The sequence below is a fragment of the Heterocephalus glaber genome, unplaced genomic scaffold, assembly GCF_053883595.1.
Source record: "Heterocephalus glaber isolate CG9 unplaced genomic scaffold, H.glaber_assembly_v1.0 deba00001608, whole genome shotgun sequence".
NCBI classification, from domain to species: domain Eukaryota; kingdom Metazoa; phylum Chordata; class Mammalia; order Rodentia; family Bathyergidae; genus Heterocephalus; species Heterocephalus glaber.
Genome location: NW_028258379.1, coordinates 14,415,059 through 14,436,050, shown reverse-complemented (window position 1 = coordinate 14,436,050; position 20,992 = coordinate 14,415,059). Strand labels below are relative to the sequence as shown.

At 43.4% G+C, this 20,992-nt stretch overlaps 1 protein-coding gene across 2 annotated transcripts in view; it reads right to left on the bottom strand.

Moving 5' to 3' along the window:
* Positions 1–9,834: 9,834 nt before the first annotated feature.
* Lin52 (lin-52 DREAM MuvB core complex component) overlaps positions 9,835–20,992 on the bottom strand; it is a 94,378-nt gene continuing 83,220 nt past the window's right edge. For both annotated transcript variants that reach the window (XR_002390206.2, XM_004837208.3), the window contains one exon: positions 9,835–11,820. Coding sequence is in view for 1 of the 2 variants with exons in the window: in XM_004837208.3 (XP_004837265.1) it covers positions 11,765–11,820 (56 nt within the window). In the remaining variant the exon portion in view is untranslated. The remainder of the gene's footprint in view (positions 11,821–20,992) is intronic.

The window sequence follows — 20,992 nt, the reverse complement described above, 5'->3', positions numbered from 1 at the left end:
GCTTTGAAAGTTCTCCAGGGGCATCATGTGCCCCACTGGTCACAGAGGGTGAGCAGCTCATGTCAGAAAAGAAAGAGGCAGAGCCAAGCAAGAGGGTTCTTAAATCAAGGCGATGATGACAATGACAGCGAAAGTGTGAATGTGTGAATGGAGGCTGGGAACAGCATAGGAAAACAAAAATCTGTTTTGCAGGAAGGGAACAACTAAAGGTCCTAGTTGATTTTTGGTTTTTTGTTTGTTTTTTGTTTTTTGTTTTTTTGGTACCGGGGATCGAACTCAGGTCCTTGTGCTTTCGAGGCAGGCAATGGAACCACTGAGCTAAATCCCCGGCCCTCTAGTGGATTTTTATTTAACATCATGGAAATACATTTATTTTCTCTGCCTTATTTACATAATCAACAAGGTTAAGAAAAATGCTTCTGATAATCTAAATATGATGTTTGGTTTTAAAAGTATTTTTTCCAGAAGCTCAGTATTTTCCCACTAGAATATTTCCAGGCCCACAGAAGGGTCCCTGAGATCTCTCCCAGCTAGTCCCCCACAGGGGTAACCACTAGTCTGAGTTCTAGCATCATAGACTCCTTTGTGTTTCTTTTTAAACTTTGCTTACATGGAATCTTAAGCTGATGTCAACATTTGGTGATATTTATTATGTGTTAAGTAGTACAGTATCTCATTTGATCCTTCCAGCAACCTAGAGAATGGGTTATTTTCCTCTTCAACTGAAGAAGAAACCAAGTTCAATAAGGCCACACCCAAAATCTGTTTAATGTTGCAGAACTTGGCTCAAAGTAGAATGACTAAGCGTCCCAGTAGCAGGGCTGTCCCTAAACCAAGGAAATTCCTGATTTCCCAGCAAACTGGAGAGTGAGTTACCCTAATTCAAACCCAGTTTGGACCCAAAAGTTGGGCTCTCATTCATCAGGCTGGGATTTCCTGTAGCCTAAGATTTCAGGCACAGTGCTTGTATGATTAGCACAAACTCATAGCCGAATGTTTCATCTCCAAAAGAACTCTGTGATATGAGGATTTTACATACTTGTTTTCCTTTCACTTTGAAGAAGGTGATTTCATTGAAAGAAAACCTGAGTTGGGTAAGAACAAAATTATTTACATTAAAAGAGGATTCTAGCACCTCGATCCATCAAGCAGGATTTACTCAGCATCCACACTCTGAAAATATGTTTGAGAAGGTAATAATTTACTTGTAGAGCTAGGAGTAAAGCTTAGGAAATAAAATTAAAGGGTACTAAATAGTAATGCTAATCACCTATATGTGAGCACTTACTATGTGCTAGGGCAGTATTGGTGAACCTATGACATGCGTGCTGTTTTTCTAAGACAAAAGATGTTAATGTATGATTGTTTTTTCTAAACTAAAATCTCAGTATTCAGGTTTAATTGCAGTGTTGGCACTTTGTGATAAATAAGTGGGTTTTGGGTTGTACTTTGGGTACTCATCTCTAAAAGTTTGGCCATCACTGTCCTAGGGGCTTTATTCTTCCAGCTCATTTAATCCTCTAAACACAGGTATGAGCCAGGCATGGAGGTGCAGTCCATAATCCCAGCACTCTGAGAGGGAGGGCTAAGGCAGGAAGATCACAAATTCAAGTCAAGCACTTTAGCGACTCAGTGAGACCCTGTCTCACAATACAACATAAAAAGGGCTGGAGATGTAGCTCATCACAGAGGCCCTGGGTTCAATCCCTAGCTCTGAAAAAACAACAACAACAAAAAATGCATCCCTCACCTCTGAAACAGGTGCTGCTGGTGTTCTCATTCAGATGAGGAAACTAAGACTAGATGAGGCGAAGTGATTTGCTAAAGGAAAAAATATCACTGAGCTGTTTGCTTAAGATTTGTGTACTTAATGTAAATGAGTTACACATCCAAGAAATGTTTAGAGGATGGGAAACCACTGAAGATGGGGAAACTTTTCTTGCCCCTGCTCTTGAATATCCTATCTTCAATAATTAAGTGTAAAAAATAAAAACCAAGATACGTCATGTACAACAGGTACAAGCACCCAATGATAAACGTAAACGTATTGTATGTCTAAAATGTACCAATAAAATAATTTAAGGAGAAAAAAAATAATTAAGGGTAAAAAATTTTAAAATGTCTTTCGCCTTTTCATTTTAGTAAAACAGGTCAAAACAGCTTTTTTTTTGGTTTTTCTTAACAGCTTAAATGCAAATATGTATATCTTATGGCCACGAAGTTAGAGGCCTGGCCTTGCAGAGGGCCCTGGGGTGACACAGGCCTATGGGCCATCCAATCTGCATGGCCCTGGCTGCACACTGTTGGCCCCACAGTCAGTCCTGGCCAGAAATTCACAAGGGTACTTGTTGGGTCCTCAAGGCCAGCTCCTCTGTCTCCCCCAACACACCCAAACCCCATCCCCTTCCTGACCCTGCCACCCATCTCTGCTTTCCAGGTTGCAGGCCCTAGCCAGAGGCATCTCCATCATCGTTCCCTGTTGTGTCGACTTTCATTTTCCTAGGATGAATCTCATCTGACAATCTCCAGCCCATATTTCTAAGCTTTCTGGGTCTCACCGTGCTATTTCTCTGTCCTCTCCGAGGTTTGCAACACCAATCATCTGCAGGTTTCATTAGCATGCTGTTTACCCCGTCTTTCAGATCATTAATGAACATGTGAAGGGAGACACCAATCCTCACAGCCCCCGCCACGTGCCCCTCCCTTGCTTGCCCAGCGCTGCTGGAATCATTATCCTTCCTGGTGTGACAGGGTCAGAACCAAACCAATTTGCATCAATCTTTGGTGATGGTGGGAAGTGTCGCCTGCCCTGCAATCCTCCTGTCGTTACAACCGCTTCAGCTGTCCTTCTGTTGCACTCTTCTTTAGGAGGCTGATCAGATTTGGCTGCCCCACTTCATCTGCTGAAAATCCGAGTTACTGCAGTAGTCAGGCAGGACTCAGGGGTGCAAGTGGCTGCCATCTTCCCTGCTTTGTTTTGCTATCGTACTCTGGGCAGAGAGCAGAGCATCTTTGGAAAACAGGTTGAACAAGTGCACAGACTGGCAGAGGAAGGAGGAGGTGGAGTAGGCATGGCAGGCATGGACTTCTTACTTATGAGATCTATTTCTATTGTGGAAAATGAGGGGCAAAGCTCCTTAGGGTCCTCCAAAGCTTAGACAGATGCCTGGGCTTGTATGTTCCAGGCGTCCAGGGCTGGAGTGGTCACTTCTCAGGACGGAGTCCATTTTTCTCCATTTTGTTATGTCGTCTGGCCCTGGTGTTCTTCTGTCTTCTCTATTAATTCCATGACTACGCATCTTATTTTGCAGAGAAACTGCATTTACAAACACACTTGTCTTCCAGTGAAGGTGAGAACCACCTCCTCCACACCCCTGTGTCCTTCATATCAGCTGGGATGGAATGCACTCTGCTTCCTCTCCTGATGGGCAGGGCCTCCAACAGCTGTGATGACAATATAATTCCAGCCTCCCCAGCCATCCCTATTCCTAACACTTAGCTCATCTTCCCCTCCTTCTCTCCCTGTTTGGAAGGGGGAGGGTGGTAAACAGGAAGATAGCAGTGAAGGAAATTCAAACTCACTGGAAGTAATGTTTTGCACGTCTAAGGACTGGAGAAATTCACCCTTATGATATAATAGCAAAAATTTGGTGAGAGATACTTTTCTCAGTGTATGGATGGACTGAGGGACAAGGTAGCAGTTTTGTAACACTGAGGGAACATTTTTTTGTTCATGGGCCAAGACTCTGTGAATAGAATGTGAGATGGGGTTGCACTGGCATGATTAGGGAATGAGCAGTTTTTCTCCACATTACATGTGATGGAGTGGACAGCCTAGTGCAGGGCTGAATGCTTAGCAGGTGCTCAGTAAGCACTTGGTTTTCAGATTAATAAGATGTTTTCTTTCTTTTTTTTTTTGTACCGGGGATTAAACTTGGGACCTTGCGCTTGCGAGGCAGGCGCCAGATTAAGATGTTTTCATACGCAAGAACAAATGCCATCTTCCGATTACAAAGGTCATTGATGAATTATGTGGGTGCATGCTTATGCACATTAATAGGCTGAGTTGATGGATGGGGCATTGGAAGCTCTGTATACCTACCTGTATACTCAGTTCCAGAGGCTTTCTTCTCCTTGTATTTCAAAAGAAATATAGGCTTCTGTAGGGACTTCAGACAATGTAGAGGAAAATGAAAATTATCCATAACCCTCCACTAGGGCAGCAAACACCATTACAACCTTGGTCTACTTCTAATCCCTCCCCACCACATTGGATATCTTGTTATTTTCATTTATTCTTATGACAAATCATTTCTTTAATTTCTTCCCTTTTCTGCAAACATACCGAGTGGCTGCATACTAGTTCACTATGTGAATACAGCATAAGTTCCTCAATGGCTGCACACCTGGAGCACCTGTGGGCCATCTGCTTGCTCAGTTTGTGATGGTGTGGCTGTGAGGGAAGCAGGGATGAAGTTCAGCTGGAAGAAGGTAGAGGCAGTGGCAGCAAAGACAGAGGGTAGGGAGCAGGAGGCCAAGGTGAAGCAACTCTCAGGAGCTGCCCTGACACCCCCATTTCTTCAGAGACCACTCCCGGTTCTGGGCCCTGCACAGCCCTCATGGCCCTGCTCAAGGCTCCGCCACAGCTGCAGCCAGTGTTTCTTATTTCTTGGCCTCAAGTCACTGACTTTTCTAACTTGACTCTTCTCAGCGGCTCCTTTGGCTCCTGGGGCTCAGCTGTGTCCAGGAAGACCCCCGGCATGTGACCTTCAGCCTTGCTTGACCTAGAGGTCTCAGGCTGCAGTCAGGCCAGGCTGCTCTCCACAGGCTGCCAGACAGGGTGAAGCCTGAGGAGGCTGGCAGGGAGTTGAGGCCCAAGTGGACCCTGCTCGGCTCCTTGAAGGAAGCAAGAACTTGAGCAACTCCATAGCAAAGCATCTGGAGGAAGGCTGGAGGGATTGGGGTTGGGTGCCAGAACACAGCAGGGAAGCGTGTTCTTGTGCAGTGAGTGACTGGTGCAGTGTGGATGCTTAGACTATTAGACCACAAAGACCAGGAAGCACAATTCGAGGAATATGGCAAGCAAAATATTGACTCAGAAACCTACTAATGTCACAAAGAGCATCTTTCCCTCCCTTGCTTATTAGCAACAAATGGTCTTTAAGTGCCACTGTCTGCAAAGCCAACGTGGTATTTACTAAGTGCCCAAGATGACACAGGGTTACCTCAGATTTGAGGTAAGAGGATGGGGTTAGAAGTAGTTAGTAAACTGCAAGCCCTCCTTTAGGGGTAGAGGAATGGCACTCTGCTTAAGTGACTATTCTAGGTAACCAAAAGTTACCGTATTTTCTCTGTAGGTGTTATCAATTTGGGGTGGGGGTTGATGTAGTTCAGGCTGGCCTTGAACTATGTAGCCCAGACTGGCCTCAAGCTTGTGGTGATCCTTCTGCCTCAGTCTCCTGACTGCTGGGATTATAGGTGTGTGCCACCATGCCTGGTAGGGTTATTCTTTTGGGGGGATGTACATTTTAAAAATGTGAGTAATGTATAATAAAGACTATTTAATAGCACCAACTTTATACAGCTCATCAAGCAGTTGTATCAGGGGAAGATATGCTGTGCACTGTTCTTGCACTTTGTAAGTACCCATTCAATTATCACTATGCTATGAGTTAGGGGCTTTTAGGGTACCTATTTCATAAATGGGCAAACCAAGCAAGGCATAGAAAGGTTAGACAATTTACCCAACATCACCTAGCTAGTAGGTGGCAAGAGCAGGATTCAGACCCTGGCAACCTGACTTTGGAGTCTGTGCTTATAATGACACTGGGCTCCCTCTGTAAATGGGAAAGGTCCTGAGGAAATGGAGGCTGAGAGAGGAGGGTCTTGCACAAGCTCATCCCTGCCTCTCTCAGAATCCAAGCTCTCACTTTCTTTAGGCCAATAACTGGCTATGAATACTGAACAGCAAGGCACAGGCCATTCTTTGAACAGATTCTTATTAAGCACCTATTATGTGCCAGGTTATCTTCTAAGTTGTGTTTATAACTGAAGAAACTATAAGAGACTGAGCAAATATGGACAAATTATCTGACATTACTCAAAAGTTATTTAAGAAGTTAAATCTTGTTACCTTTCCATGTCTCAGGGAAGATGGAAAAACAAAGCAACTCTGATTACTAGAATTTTGGGGCTCATTGGCATCTATATAATCAAGTGTTTTCTAATATTGCAGGTCACTTTCAAAGGCATCAGGTAGAGATTGAGACAAAGCACAGCACAAGATAAAGATGAAAATATTGTTTAGAGCTAGGGCTGCATTGAGATTTCCATGCCACCCTCCCCTACATTCTGTGTCCCTGGCTATGACCAAGTTATCACTGTGTTGCTCCAAATAATCCCTGCAACAGACAGCGATCCTGGGAGCTGTTTCTATTCATTAATTGGCCAACCTCTGAGGCTCAGGGAGTGCGGCCACTTTTCTATTTTAAAAAGCAGGGTTCATCCAGGAGAGAGGTTGGGGACAGCAGACAAGGGCTGGAGACACGAAGGTGATGGGGGCTATTAGTGCAGGTCAGGGTAGGTGGGAAAGCCATGTGGCCTGTGCTTCGCTCTCCTTGATGGGAAGACTTCTGCTGCACTGGACTTCAATGTAGTTCCAGGAACGGTGCCACAGTCACAGCTGCCTGTGATGCGTCCAAGGTAGACGGGTGGGAGCAGGGGTGAAAAGAGACCAAAAGAGACAAATGAGGAGGGCAAGGCAAAGAGCAAAGAGTAGCACATAACCATCATGACAAGTGCCTCAGACTGCAGCTCAGGATAGGGTCAGGCTGTGTCCAGAGCTCTTCTGCTCTCAAGCCAACCATCCCTGTGCCTGCCTCTCAGAGACTCATAGTGGCTGCTTGTTTAGAGACCCTGTCTGTCCCCTTGCTGCACTGCTACCCCCTCATCTGTCCCCTGGTTAGAGCTGTGTGAAGCGGAAGACAATTTGGGGCTTATTAGTGTCCCAGGGAGACACCTAACTTATGTTGTTGGGACCCAAATAGCAAGACTCTTAGTGGCAAACTCCAGCCAAGAAAAGACTGAGGAATTGTCTCACCTAATTACAGAGAATGGACCTCCTTGTGTTTGTGATTCGGTACGGTTGTCCAATCGCTTTTGATCACTTTTCTCCATTTGCTGGCTCAGGCCATGCTGGAATTGTGCTAATTAGAAGAGAAATGGACAGAGTGATCCTGTCAGCCCTGGTTACTGGTGGGGACAAAGCGGAATATTATTCTGAGGCAGTGTTTTGTGAGGGCCCTCTCCCAGCTCTCATTAGGAGGAAGAGGCCCCCAGGAGGGGAAGGTTCTGAATGCCTGGGCTGGCTAATGGAGCATCGGGGTGTTCTGTGCTAATTAACAGGCTCTGCTAGCACTCGTGCCAACCTGGAGTCTCAGAGTTGCACCTGTGCCACCTGAAGCCCCTAACTGCCTCCTGGTGTAGCAGCAAAAGTACGGAACAAAGGGATAGTTAAGAACAAACCCCAAGAATGCCAAGTAGTCTAAAGAGACAGGAAAAGCCACTCCTAGGCCAGTTAGAACTTTCAACCTGAGCCTGGGGAGACCTCTGCTTGCCCATCCTCTGGGGGAATGAAGTCTGTACAGGGATCAGTAGTCTTGTGGCCCTCAAAGGATGAAGAAAACAAGAATATAACCAAATGCTTGGAAATGGAGTTAGGCCAAGCTGAGAGCTGGTAAGAATCTGTGTAATGTGACCATCCACCTTGGCCCATTTCCCCTTTTCTTCTTGCTCTGCTCTGTTCAACCTTCCTGTGATGCCTTTAATCCTAGAGGAAACAGAAGAGCTGGAAGCAGCCACCAGAAATGAAATTCCTTGGCTTTGTTAGAGTTCCCATGGAGGTCCAAACACACTTCGGAAGCCACAGGGACAATGGAATGACTTGCACCAGTTCCATTTTCACTGCCCTGACTTTGGTCAATCTGGAAGAGCTATAATAAACAGAAGCTAGAGAACCAACACCAAGGAGCAGTCAGCAAGTGTCCATTTAAAACTATGACAGAGCCAGGCATAGTGGGACATTCCTATAACCCCAGCATTCTGGGAGGCTGAGGCAGGAGGCGTGTATGTTGGAGCCCAGCCTGGGTAACTTAAATGCTTGGCAAGACCATGTCTGAAAATAAAAAAAGAAAGAGAGAGAGAGAGAGAGAGGGAACAAGAGGTGGGAGGAAGCATGGGAGGAAAGAAGGAAGGAAGAGTGGGAGGGAGGGCGGATAGGCAGGTGGACTGGCAGGTGGACTAGGGATGTAGTTTAGTGCAAAAGCTCTGGATTCAATCCCCAGTGCCACAAAACAAACAAATATGAGAAAAAAATTATGCTGCGTGTTGTGGCAAATGCCTATAATTCCAGCTGAGGCAGGAGGACCACCATGAGCTTGAGGCCAGCTAAACTAGTGAGTTCAAGGCCAGCCTGAACTACATAGCAAGACCCTGTCTCAAAAAAAACCAAACTGGGCCAGGGATTTAGCTCAGTGGTGCTGCTGCCTGCCTTGGAAGCACAAGGTCCTAAGTTCTATTCCTAGTACCAAAAAGCAAAACAAAACAAAAAATTATGACAAGTATCTTTTTTTTTCCCCCGGTACTGGGGATTGAACTCAGGACCCTGTGCTTGCCAGGCAGCATGGTGCCACTGAGCTATATACCTGACCCTATGACAAGTATCTTTTATGGTAAGAAAAAGGTATCTTAGGATCTTTTAGTGCTCCAACTAGCATTTTGTTTTCTTTAAAATGGGATGCTTTCTCCAGAAGGGCATGCTCTTGTCAAGAACAAGTAAACTTTTTTTCTTTTCTTGGGTGACAGGGTCTTGCTATGTCTCTGGCCTCAGCCTCCCAGGTGCTGGGATTACAGACATGCACCACCACACCTGGCTCTAAAGCAGGTCAGCTCTCAATGGGTACCAGGAGTAGCACTAGTGAGCACCTTCTCTTGTAGGTCTACAACCGAATGAAAAGGAACTCACACAAAGGGTTTTAGAGGGGGCAGGGAAAATGTGTTTGCAATCTATTGTGTTTAACTGCAAATCTGTACACAGATAGCTTCTGAACCCCCAGTCAAAGATGACACTGAAGAACTAACTGGATGTGCAGGAGACGGCCACAACCTTGAGGAGCTTATGTTTTGCTAGGATATTTGAGGTACAGACCAGCTCACCTTAACTTACTGTGTCGCATGGTGAGAGCACAGGGATGGTACATTTAAAGTCTGTGAGAGCGCTCGGGGAAGGATCATCTCCAGCAGGGTCAACACGGGTTTACAGGAAGAACAGGCTGGATGGGTGCAAAAGGGAAGCAAGACTTTCTAGGAACTCAATGGCCTGGGCAAAGGCCCTCAAGTGAAGAACTGGGAATTGTTCAGAGTAACTGGAAAAGAAACTTCATATAGGGGCTGGGGATTTAGCTCAGTGGTTCCAGCGCCTGCCTTGCAAGCGCAAGGTCCTGAATTCGATCCCCCGGTACCAAAAAAAAAAGAAACTTCATATAGGGGAAAGGAAGGAAACCAAACTGGAGGATCAAGCAGGACTTCATGGAGAGTCCTAAAATGCCTGAAGGAGAGACCTACACTTTATCTGTAGTCATAGCGAGGTATCAAAGGTTCCTAAATGTTCCCAGAAGGAGCTGAGGAGGAAGGAGCAGGATGTCTAGAAGGCCAGACTGGAAGCTGGGAGACCAAGCAAATGACCACTATGATGTTAAGGGGGAAGGCAGTATGTTATTTATCACTTGAGTTGTATTTTCTAATGAGGTATGTGTTTTAAATAATACAACGTGGCCCTTTGAGGAAAAACCCCCCTATAAAAGGGACGTATTTATTATGAGGACATAATATACAAGGTACAATCCTCTAATAGCCTAAAATACATACACATACACACTGTACATAAATTTATATTATCAATATAAAAATACATCATTAACATTTCTAAGGACAACAAATACAAAACCAATAAATATTGAAATTCTAAAACACCTACTTACATTAAGTGCTGGTGAATACGATGACAGACAGTAAAAGGAGGAGCCCAAAGCAGATTAGAGAACCAACTCTTGGCTTCCGGTTACAGACTTGACTGGCTTGGGGGAGGTATCCCAGTATTCGCTGTTATACTTCTCAATTCCCCAAACACTTCAAAGTGCCTGACAGCATCAACTCTCAAAGATAGAGGGAAGAAAAATTCGATATGGCACTAATTTTGGCCATCTCCACACATGCACACACACATACTCTTTGACTGCATTTAGAGAGATCAAGAAATGTCAATCATAAGCTTAATTAAAGACTCTAAACCTGACACTTTCAGGGAGCACGCCAGCCAGAGTATTTTCCTTCTCACAATCATCCATTGTGTTCTGTGCTTTTTTTTTTCTTTCAAAAAGTGAAATTGTGTAGATGGTCAGAAGGCCCAAATAAGAGAAGAACCAAAAATTAGCTCTAGTATGGGAAACATGCACAAATGTCAGAAAATGGTCAAAGAATCAGTGGTTAAACTAGAGTGTGGTACCTTAGCAGACACTCGAGACCACAAATTGGCTACAAATTTCCTGTATCCCACCATCACTGCACTATCCCCACAGGGATACGAAACTTTATGTACTTCTCAAAATATGAGAGAACATATATTACTGATTTTACCCATGGGTGAGCTTTTCAGTTTTGTTTTTTGGTACTGGGGATCAAACTCAGGACCTTGCGCTTGTGAGGTAGGCATGGTGCCAATGAGCTAAATTCCCAGCCCTAGCTTTTCGGGTTTTAACGGACACATAACTGGGAAGAACTCCATAAAAAGTTTATGTAGGTCAGGAAATTCTCTTTCTCTTTTGCATACATGCACGTGCGTGTGTGTTTCCGCCATATGGGTTAAGGATCTCACACATGCTGCAATGGGGACAAGGGGAACAGAACATTGTCTCCATCCCACAGCACACACTAGGTTAATTAGGGATTCTAGTTTTCATTCAAATGGGAACTTCCACAAACCATGCTCTTTTCCCGTCAGGCCATACTGACTTTCACTTAAATCTATAACAGACAATTCAATGCAATCAGCATGGGCCTTTTGTTCTTCAAGCTACTGGGGGATCTCTTGGCTTGGAGTCAGACCTGGAAGGTGGGCTGGGAGGTAGAGAAATGAATGGCATTGAGGGTGGGACTGTCATGAGAAGGGTAGGATTTTAAAAGCAGGTATTTTGAGAAGATTCTGGTTTCTCCAGCTGGAGAATCTTGAAACTTAGTACAGACTGGAGAGTTCACAGGTCAGGATGCATGGTCTGGTCCAGAATCAGTAGGTCTTTTATCTTCTCGGGTCATAAATACTTCCTAAGAGATCAAGTACAACTCAAAAGAACCCATCCAGTCAACATGTCACAATTGACTTTGCCATCACAGTATCAAATCAACTATAAGATCCCGGGGCTCCCGAATCACTTGGAAACGAGAAAGCACAACTTTGACCTTTAAGAACAACAGGACCTCTGGTGTTACCAATATCCAGGGCTAAGACATTGACTTAATAATGGCAATGATCCTTGGGTAGAGCAGATTCTTCTCTTGCCACCAAATGTCCTCAGAGGTGCAGAGTGCCAGGAGCGGGGAGGGGCAGTCCTGCAGGTAGAGATCTGGCCTCTCCCAAGGAAGCATGAGGTGCGCATTGTCAGAACTGCACTGGGGAGGGAGCTTGGTTACAGTCCCTGTGCACAAGCAGCTGCTACTTCTTGGGCTTCTCTAGAATGTTGAGAAATTTCCCTCGTGTCATCTCTCTGGCTGGAATTACAAAGCAAATAAAAGATAGTGAAAACCTGAAATGTGAAAAAAAGGACTGCAGGAAGTTTTCATTCAAAAAATGCAGATTGATTCAAATTGTATACCAAGTTGCTGCCACTACAGTTCTGATCACCACTAACCTCCTAAAAGGGGGAAGTAAACTACCACTGACAACTAAAACTTGATAAAGCTATTCTGAAGTTAGCAACCGCTATAAGATACAGGCCAATTGGGGAAGACTTTATCATCCAACTTTAAAAAAAAAATTACCAGGGAATTCCCTCCAAATCCTCCTCTGAAGAATCTAACCTAATGTTCATGTTACTATCTCATGGGGTTTGCTCTTGGAAGCTAAAACCCAACCAAGATAAGAGTCTTTTCTGGGTTGTTGGTCTCTGGACATTTATAATCTCAAATCAAAATCAGAGATCATTTACCCTGTCTCTCAGTGGTGGTAGTCCCTGCATGCTATAATATAACAAGGTTTACATTCCCTCAGTGCAGTTCATCTGTGGACGGTGTAATAAAGTAGGGTTTATAGAGCTTTGGTCTTCTCTCTCTTGGCATTGTCAGTCCTTAGGTATTTAATATAGCCAGGCAAGGTTTATGTGTCTTTCTCCGACTTTCAGCACCATCAATCTTTGAATGCTGTAGTTGCCTGTGGGTTTATACAGCTACTTTCTGACATATAAGGCTCCAAAATGAAAGCAAAACGTTTCTCAATTACAAGAGCCACTCCAGCAAAGGTGAAGGGGAAGTGGGAGGGGTAGGGAAAAGGAAAGAAGGGAATGGAATTAATATGAGAAAATGAAAAAATGGAAACAAAGTCTTTGCAAATAGGAAGGGATGGAGGGGGTTGAAGGGAGGGCAGGGGAAGGGGGAAAAAATAAGAACCAAGAGAGATTATGCAAAGGTGCAAATTTCCAATGATGAATGTCATTTTATTGTATACCTAAAATGTACCAATAAAATTAAACAAAAAAAGAAGAGCCACTCCAGAAGCCGTTTTAGCTGTGTCAAGCAAATCCTCAATGAGCATATACAATGTAACATCCCCTTCACTCTCATCCCCCAAGGTCATCTTTTCAGATAACCCTATTTAACAGTTCTGAAAGTTTCTGATGGCTGGCCCGAGCACCCAGAAGTCTGGAACCACGCAGTACTTCAGGGCAGGATGTGTCTCTATTCTGGGCAAAGAAGAGAGGTGTTAGAGAGGCACTCACAGGAATGGGAAAGGCTTTGCCTCGCTTCTTGCTGCCTCACACAAGTCCACACAAATAGTGCTACATGAAAAGACTTTCACTTTTCCTCTGTCCCAACCTAAGTTTAACAGTTTCTTGTTTATTTGCACAGTGAAGAAATAAGACAACACAAAGTCCATCACTACAGGGAGGCTTCTGGTAACTAGCCTATATACCTCCAGCTCTCACTAGTTTCTGAACAACAGTCAGCAAAAGGAAATTTCATTAGTTAGGAGTGGAAGTCCCAGTGGTGGGTCTTGCCTCATGTATCCACAATCCCATCCTGGCCCCAATCAAATTGGTCATTCCTTCCTTGGCGAATTTATACCAAATTTATACCAAACACTCACAATTCCTGTAAGTCTTGCAGGTAATTACTTAAATTACTTATTTACAAGCTTGTCTTCCTTCACTAAAATGTAAGAACTGAGTGTAGAGATTGGCTAGTGCTACAGCTGTATCTGCTTAATAAATGCTAGTTGGATGAGTGGTCATATACAAAAGAACAAAGTCCAACAAAACAAATGTTAGTTTCCTTCCTTTATAAACAAGAGTAGTTAGTGGCCCTCAGGGCTCCTTTCTCTACAATATATATGTGGCTCTTTTTAAATGTGCCTTGATTATCTGGCAGGAAAAATAATTTTCCTTGATGGAAATAATACCAAATTAATGAAGAGATCAGGGATCAAGAACAAACTACAGCCAGGCACACACCTGTAATCCCAGCACTCAGGAGGCTGAGTCAGGAGAATTGCCATGAGTTTGAGGCCAGCCTAGGCTACACAGTGAGATCCTGTCTCAAAAAAAAATTAAACAAAATGAAAAAATTTTTTTAAAAGAACCAACTACAGTATTTTAGAGAAAATCCAATCAAGTACTTTCTTGCCCATAGGAGGCAGTGTAGGCTTCTTCCAAGTACACAGTACAGTGTGTGAACTCAGTTCCAGCTGTAGTATTTACTAGCCGGGTGACACCTTGGGCTGGACAGTATCTCTGAGCCTCACCTTCTTCATCTGTAAAATGGGTACAATGTTAATGCCACTTGTCCTACTTTTCTTTTTGATATTAACAATGAACATACTTGGTATAGTAGCAATCATTACTAGAACCCTTTTCAGAGGTACGTATGTATGTTTTTTTATACTCAGTAGTTTCTGAGTGAATGAATCAATGATTATAATAAGACAGGTAACCTCAAAACCCCATTCCTAGCTAAGCACGGTGGCGCCTGTAACCCTAGTACTCTGAAGCCGGAGGATCACAAGTGCACAACCAGCCTGGGCAACTTAGTGAGACCATCTCAAGATAAAAATAAAAAAGGGCTGGAGATGTAGCTCAGTGTGAAGGCCTTGGGTTCAATCCCCAGTACTACAAATAAACAAAAACCCAATCCCAGGAATGTTTCTCCTCAGCCCAATCCTATACATATATATTTTTTTGGGGGGGGAGTACCAGGGATCGAACTCAGGACCTTGCGCTTGTGAGGCAGGCATGCATTCACTGAGCTAAATCCCCAGCCAGGAATATATTTTGGGCCCAACAGGTCTCATCATTTATTCCTGCAGGATGGATTACGTACCTATGCTCCTGTGCTAAGGACTTCAACATTTTCAGTATCAAATGACCTTGCAACATGGCTAGAGGTGCTCTAGAAACCAGACATGGGTAACACAGAGCTCTGCCAGGCAGAAGAGAGCCTCGTTCCCCAACCATGGGCCTGGAGCACCGCACTGACAACACCTGAGATTTCTGCTGTTGTCCTTCAGACCTTCCACCTTGCTGTTTTTTCCACCAAATGGGAGAATGACTTAGAATAGTGTAAGATTTAAAATTTAAAAAGACTCAACTATTTGAAGGCTCAAAGGGTTTAAAAGGGAAAATAAATGGAGATTCTGAAGTCTCCTGGTGGCAAGCTCTCCTTGAATTTAACCAATCCTTTTTAACAGCCCCTTTTCCACTCAATCATTCCTCCCCCTTCAACCTAATCCAAGTATACAGAGCTGCAGGAAACCACCATAAAAGTAGAAGTAATTCAAAAGACATCATCTCCTCCATGGGAGGGGAGAAAGTTTCCGTGCTTGCCAGTCCCATATAGGAGATATACGAATGTGTGACACAGACGCTCCCTAAAAGAGGGCTGTGCCCTATAAATCAGGTCCTAAGCACCAACCCCTTTTTGTGCACAGAGAAATTGCTGTGGGTCAGGGGCTGTACCAGAGCACGTGCCCTCCTGTTCACTTGTCATCAGAGATGTTAGCATTTCTGATGAATTCATAGAGCCCTTATTTTTCTTTGCTTTCCTGCTCTGCTGCAGTGTGAAGATTCTTACCGATCTGCTACAGTAATCACCGCCTGCAAACTGCACCCCCCTAAACCTAGTAAAATTGTTTAGTGATGCCAACCGTGCTTTTAATTTGCAAGACATCAGACACAGAGGTAATTTATACCAACATCTGTTCATTTTTGACTTCTGAAACAAACTCGCACATGCTGCTACAAAATCCCATTAAGAGTAAGCCTTCTGCTGCTGTTTGGTATTTCTCATCTACACACACACACACACACACACACACACTACACACACACATGCACGCAGGCACGCACATGCACATACATACCCCTTCCAGTAGGGTTTTATATGTAAATATATTTTACTAAAACACTTCCTTCAAGGATTTCAAATTTTTCAGGGAAAAACCTTTAGAGATGGCTATTGCCTGCTTATAGCAAAGGAAAATACTTGTTTCCCCCTGCCTGGCTCCATCCTTTCTTCTTTCCAGTACTGGTATATTCTAACACAAATGGCCAAGGTAAGATCACAGGCTGTTGAGCTTGGCACTTCCAATTCCTCCATTCCCTCTTGGTCCCCCCTCCTCTAATGCACATGATGATACAGAAAACTATCCTAGGGGCTGGGAGTGTATGTAGCTCATTGGTATAGCAGTTGGTTGGCAAGCATAGGCCCTGGGTTTGATTCCCAGCCCCACAAAAAAGAAAGGGAAGGAAAAGAGAAGAGAAAGGGAGAAGGGAGGGGAGGGGAGTGGAATGGAGTCTTGGAGACAACAAGATCACCAGTTTTATCTAGAATTTGCAGTGAAATTTGTTAACTATTTTCTGCTTCTGGGTTCATTCTCCAGGATTACTAGGCTGGAGAGAAATGTAACACTATTACCATTCTTAATTTTTTTTTTTGGTACTGGGGATCAAACTTGGGATCTTCCACTTGCCAGGCAGGTGGTGGAACCACTGAGCTAAATCCCCAGCCCAACACTATTACCATTCTTATAGGAACCCACTGGTCATCAGCCCGAGGGCATGTGCTGTGCACAGAAGCAAGACTCCCACAGCCAGCTGTGATTTATAGGTCCTCCTGTTTAGTGCATACATCATAAACTGAGAAGGTCACAATGGAGACTGTCACAAGGGGGTTAACATGTGAACTGCTGTGGACTATGGAGAGGGGACCATGTATCCATGTTGAAAGATAGCAAATGGGTAACCTACAATTAACTTTCAGATTTACACTGTTTCTATTATCCTCTTTGTAGTTTCCCTAGGGCTGTCAGGCTCATGGCAGCTGTAAATACCTGAGTATACTTAGAGAGATCAGGGCTGAAGGGAGGACTTCATCCTGCTTGCTCTGATGGTGGTACAGGGTTTAATATAATCTCCTCTTGAGACTCTCCAATTCCTCCATCCTCCATTTAGCCTTACCTCTGGCTCTCTTTCCACAATGACTAGCCCCAAACTGCCTTCTCTGCAGTAAATTTTCTGGTGGCTGGTTGAAAAAGATTCAGTGGTACAGATTGATTTCTCGCCGGTGAGGGGATGAGGGATTACCAGAGGCACCCTGGTTAACGAGATTGGGTGCAGAGTCTCTCTCAAGACCAGCCTTCTCTGCCAGGGCTTTGTAAGTTTCTCCCATGACATACAGGTTTCATTAAAGAAAGATTTTCCAGATTATAACTCTGAGGCAATTGCCTGATAAAATTCTGCTTGACATTTATGCAGGGAACAATATGAAGATTAAGTAACTTTTTAATGAAATGGAAGAAACTCTTAAAATGTTTGGTTTTCAATTCCAAACTAAATATTTCTGTGCTGCAATCTAATTTAAAACATTCTCATGGTAGAGAAGTCACACTGGTTTCCTCATACCTGGAAGAGCAACAATAGGCTGTTTTTAGGAGATCTACCATAAGTGGTCAGGAAACAAAGATAACAGAATACTGTGAAAGGGACAGGATTCTTAGCATTGGATTAGCTTACATCTGACCCTGGACCACTGTAGCAATTCCTTAGGTTATCCTTCTGGGCTTCTGTTTCCTCATCTGTTTAAGGTGAGATTAAATGCAAAAACTGCAACCTATTTTATTTCACACAAGTTTATTTAAGCAACAAGATGCTTCATGGGATTATCAAGGATTCATTTTTTTAGAGTAATTGGTAGCTACTCAAAGACATATTGCCTGACTTATAACAGCTATGTACAACAAGATCATAAAATTGTCCTTGATTTTATAATGATAAATAAAAAACATCAAAATTCTCCAATGGAACAAGGCATGCTAGAATTTTTGTTGTTAAATGATGAGAACAAAATAACTTAACAGAATCTAAAGATAGCTGAATAAGCATGCCAAGAATGGAGAAAGACGATATTTTCACAGAATCAGTATCCCCTCATTCCATCTTTGTCTGATGTTGAATAAAACACACCATCAGCCATTTAGTTGGGTTTTTTTAAGGCAATACACTTGTTCACATATGCCAGGCACTTTAATAGAATATAGGAATGAAGAGGAGGAAAATGAAAGCATAGAAAAATCTACTGTCAAGATATAGTGCAACCAAGCCAGGTATGGAGGTGCACACCTGTAATACCAGCACTCAGGAGGCTGAAGCATGAGGACTGCTATGAGTTCAAGGCCAGCCTGGACTACATAGCAAGACCTTGTCTCAAAAAGACAAAAACAGACAAACAAACAAAAAGGATATAGTACAACAAAGTTGTAGCTGTCTAATTCAGAGAGTTCCTGGTCTGTGGGAACAGAGTTCTGGAGTAAATAACAGGTTCCCTTTGTGGCAGACACCTCCTGCTTCTGGAACATATTAATTCTATCTTCACTCTATTTCTAACTGTGCAGGTGTGTCTGTCTCATTAAATGCCCACCTATCAAACTGGAATCTAACCTGCTTTATTGATAAGCTGTTGTTTACAACAGGCTTTTATTAGTTTACTAAGTGGCACAAGCCTCGATCTTAAACTTCACCATGGAACAATCCTGTCCTGCCACCTTCAAACTAGTATGACCACAGGATCTGGGGATTTAACCCAATGGTTCTGCTGCCTGCCTTGAAAGGGCAAGGTCCCGAGTTCCATCCCCAGTACCAAAAACAAACAAACAAACCAACAAACAACCAGTATGATCACTTTCTCAGTCTGGACTCCTTCCCTCAGCTTTTTGTCAGCCATGACAAGCACTGCGGGCTCTCAGCTGCCCTCTCACAAGCGGTAGCAGGCTGCACTAAATAAGACAAATTATGCAGTATTAAGAGTGGCAAAAGGAAGCCTATTTATTTTTAAAAGATCTTGAAATGGAAAACAAATGGTAACATAAACATTTGGCAGGCCGGGGATTTAGCTCAGTGGTTCTGCCACCTGCCTCGAAAGTGCAACGTCCCAAGTTCGATCCCCGGTACAAAAAAAAAAAAAAAAAAAATTGGCATCTGGGTAAGGCACATATGCTGGTGGATTAACAACCCCTGGGGGAAAAGCAAGCGAGCTTCAAAAACAGCACTTCTGGTGACGTCAACATGGGCTTGTGGCTAAACCCAGCCACACCACAGAGTCCATTGGACAACTACTCCAAACTCAAGAATGAGTCAGCCCAGTGCTGGGGAAAGAATGCTAAAGAAGGCTCCACATCGACAGACAATGTTTTTCTCAGTGATTTGACATCATTACTTGCTTCCACCTCTTCTATCATAAACTAACTGAACGTTATGATAACGCAAGCAAAAAAAAACAAACTCTCAAACTCTGCTGGAGTAATGTCAAGTACTACTACCTTCCTTAACCATACCACTAGTTACTTCTAGCAAAAAGAAACACATAAAATCCTGATTAGTTTAGTTTAAATCACTGTGCTAAAAGGTTAATTAGCCTCACAGAAGATACTTTGAAGAAACTCGTTATAATTATAATTTTTACTCTTTAAAAATTACTCTTTTGGTGCCTGAAACCTTGAATACACTCTTAACAGCTATGACAAGAAGACTCAGTCATCAGTGTGTGCTATGTAGAAGAGAAGTTTGCATGGGGTGGCTGGCTGACTAGAGAAATCAGTCACACGGAGTGCCAACTACTACAGGCAAGATATTTTCGGGGCGGGGGGCAATTGGTAAATTTGAAGAATATTTACAAATTAAATGTTGACAAAACCCTTGACATTCCACTCCCGATGTACAAGATATTACAGATAGAGTCTCACTCCACAGTGTAGGATAGGCTGGGGCTCATTATCTAGCCCACGCTGGCCTCAAATTCTCCATCCTCCTACTTTAGCCTCTCCTATGCTGGGATTACAGACACCTGTGTCTATGGCCCGGTAACAACATGCCTTCTGATAAGAGACTATTCTCAAAAGCTAAAGTGCCTTCAAGGTGGAGCGAGCTGTTAACAGGTACTTTGGTAGATTAGAGGAAAATAAAAAGAAACCTGAGTGATTCATAATACTGACTGCTGTCTCACAGGGATGTGCAAAGTTTTCCTGTGCTATGGCTCAGAGCTGGCATACGCAGGGCAGTTCCAAGGCAACCTGCCAGACCGAGATTCTTCACCAAGCTCCAGCTCAGTGTTAGATCTCTGCACAGAAAGGACCACAAGTGATTGATAATTCAAGTCGAAGACTAAGCACTTCTGAATGCCTCTGATATGAGAGCAGCTGGTGCTAGCGTCAAGAGCAAAAGGACCTGGGAACTGGATGCCTGGGAAAAGGACTGTGTTACTGGATGAGGAACAGTCTGCCTTGGTGCACTGGGACACTTGGTGGCCTCAGTAAGTGGAATAATTGTACTAAAGTCTGCTCACCATTCTTAATCAACTCCTGTGATAAATAATCACAACTGATAATACAAATGAAAGCATTTGGTAAATCTCACTATTTTCTAAAATACTAAAAGTAGCACCTGAAAGTTGGCAGAATCATCTTGAGGCTTTTGTATAAAGTTCTTTGGGTATAAGCATTTCAAAAAGGGAGTGGAAATACTATGTATCTGAGAAAAGAACATCCTACATGCTATATCAAAAGTCTTCATCCTCAAAATTCTCAAAAAGATTCGTCCTTGTAAGCATATTTTCCAAATTCTCTTTATGGGGCATCTAACACTTTTTCTTTTTTTGTACCAGGGATTGAACTCGGGCCTTGTGCTTGCGCAGCAGGTGGCGAAACCACTGGGCTAAATCCCCAGCCCATCTAACACATTTTCTGACAAAAGGGTGGGTGGCTAATAATAGTGTTTCCCCTGGTGACTTCAGAGAAATAATTTTATATTAAACATTTTTTTCCAACACACTATAAGGCCTATTTCCAAATACTTTTATCCCAGAAGTAATACGAGCAACCGAAGTCAAGGCTCAATGCGCAAGAAATTTGGACAGTCCCAACATGGAAAATAATTTTAATGGCTTTCATAACAGAGGGGGAAAAAGGATAGAAATATCCAGCTAACAGATTTATTTTCAGAATATAAAACATCAAGCAGGAACATAAAATATGGAAAGTGTCAGCCATGATGCCTAAAGATCGAAGGCAGAAGTAGAAGAATCTTAATTGTCAGGCATTTGAAAAATGTTGTATTCAAGAGAAAGCCTGTGTTTTTCCATCAACCCCGCCCTCTTTTAAGAGGAAGACAAAACTAGATGTCAA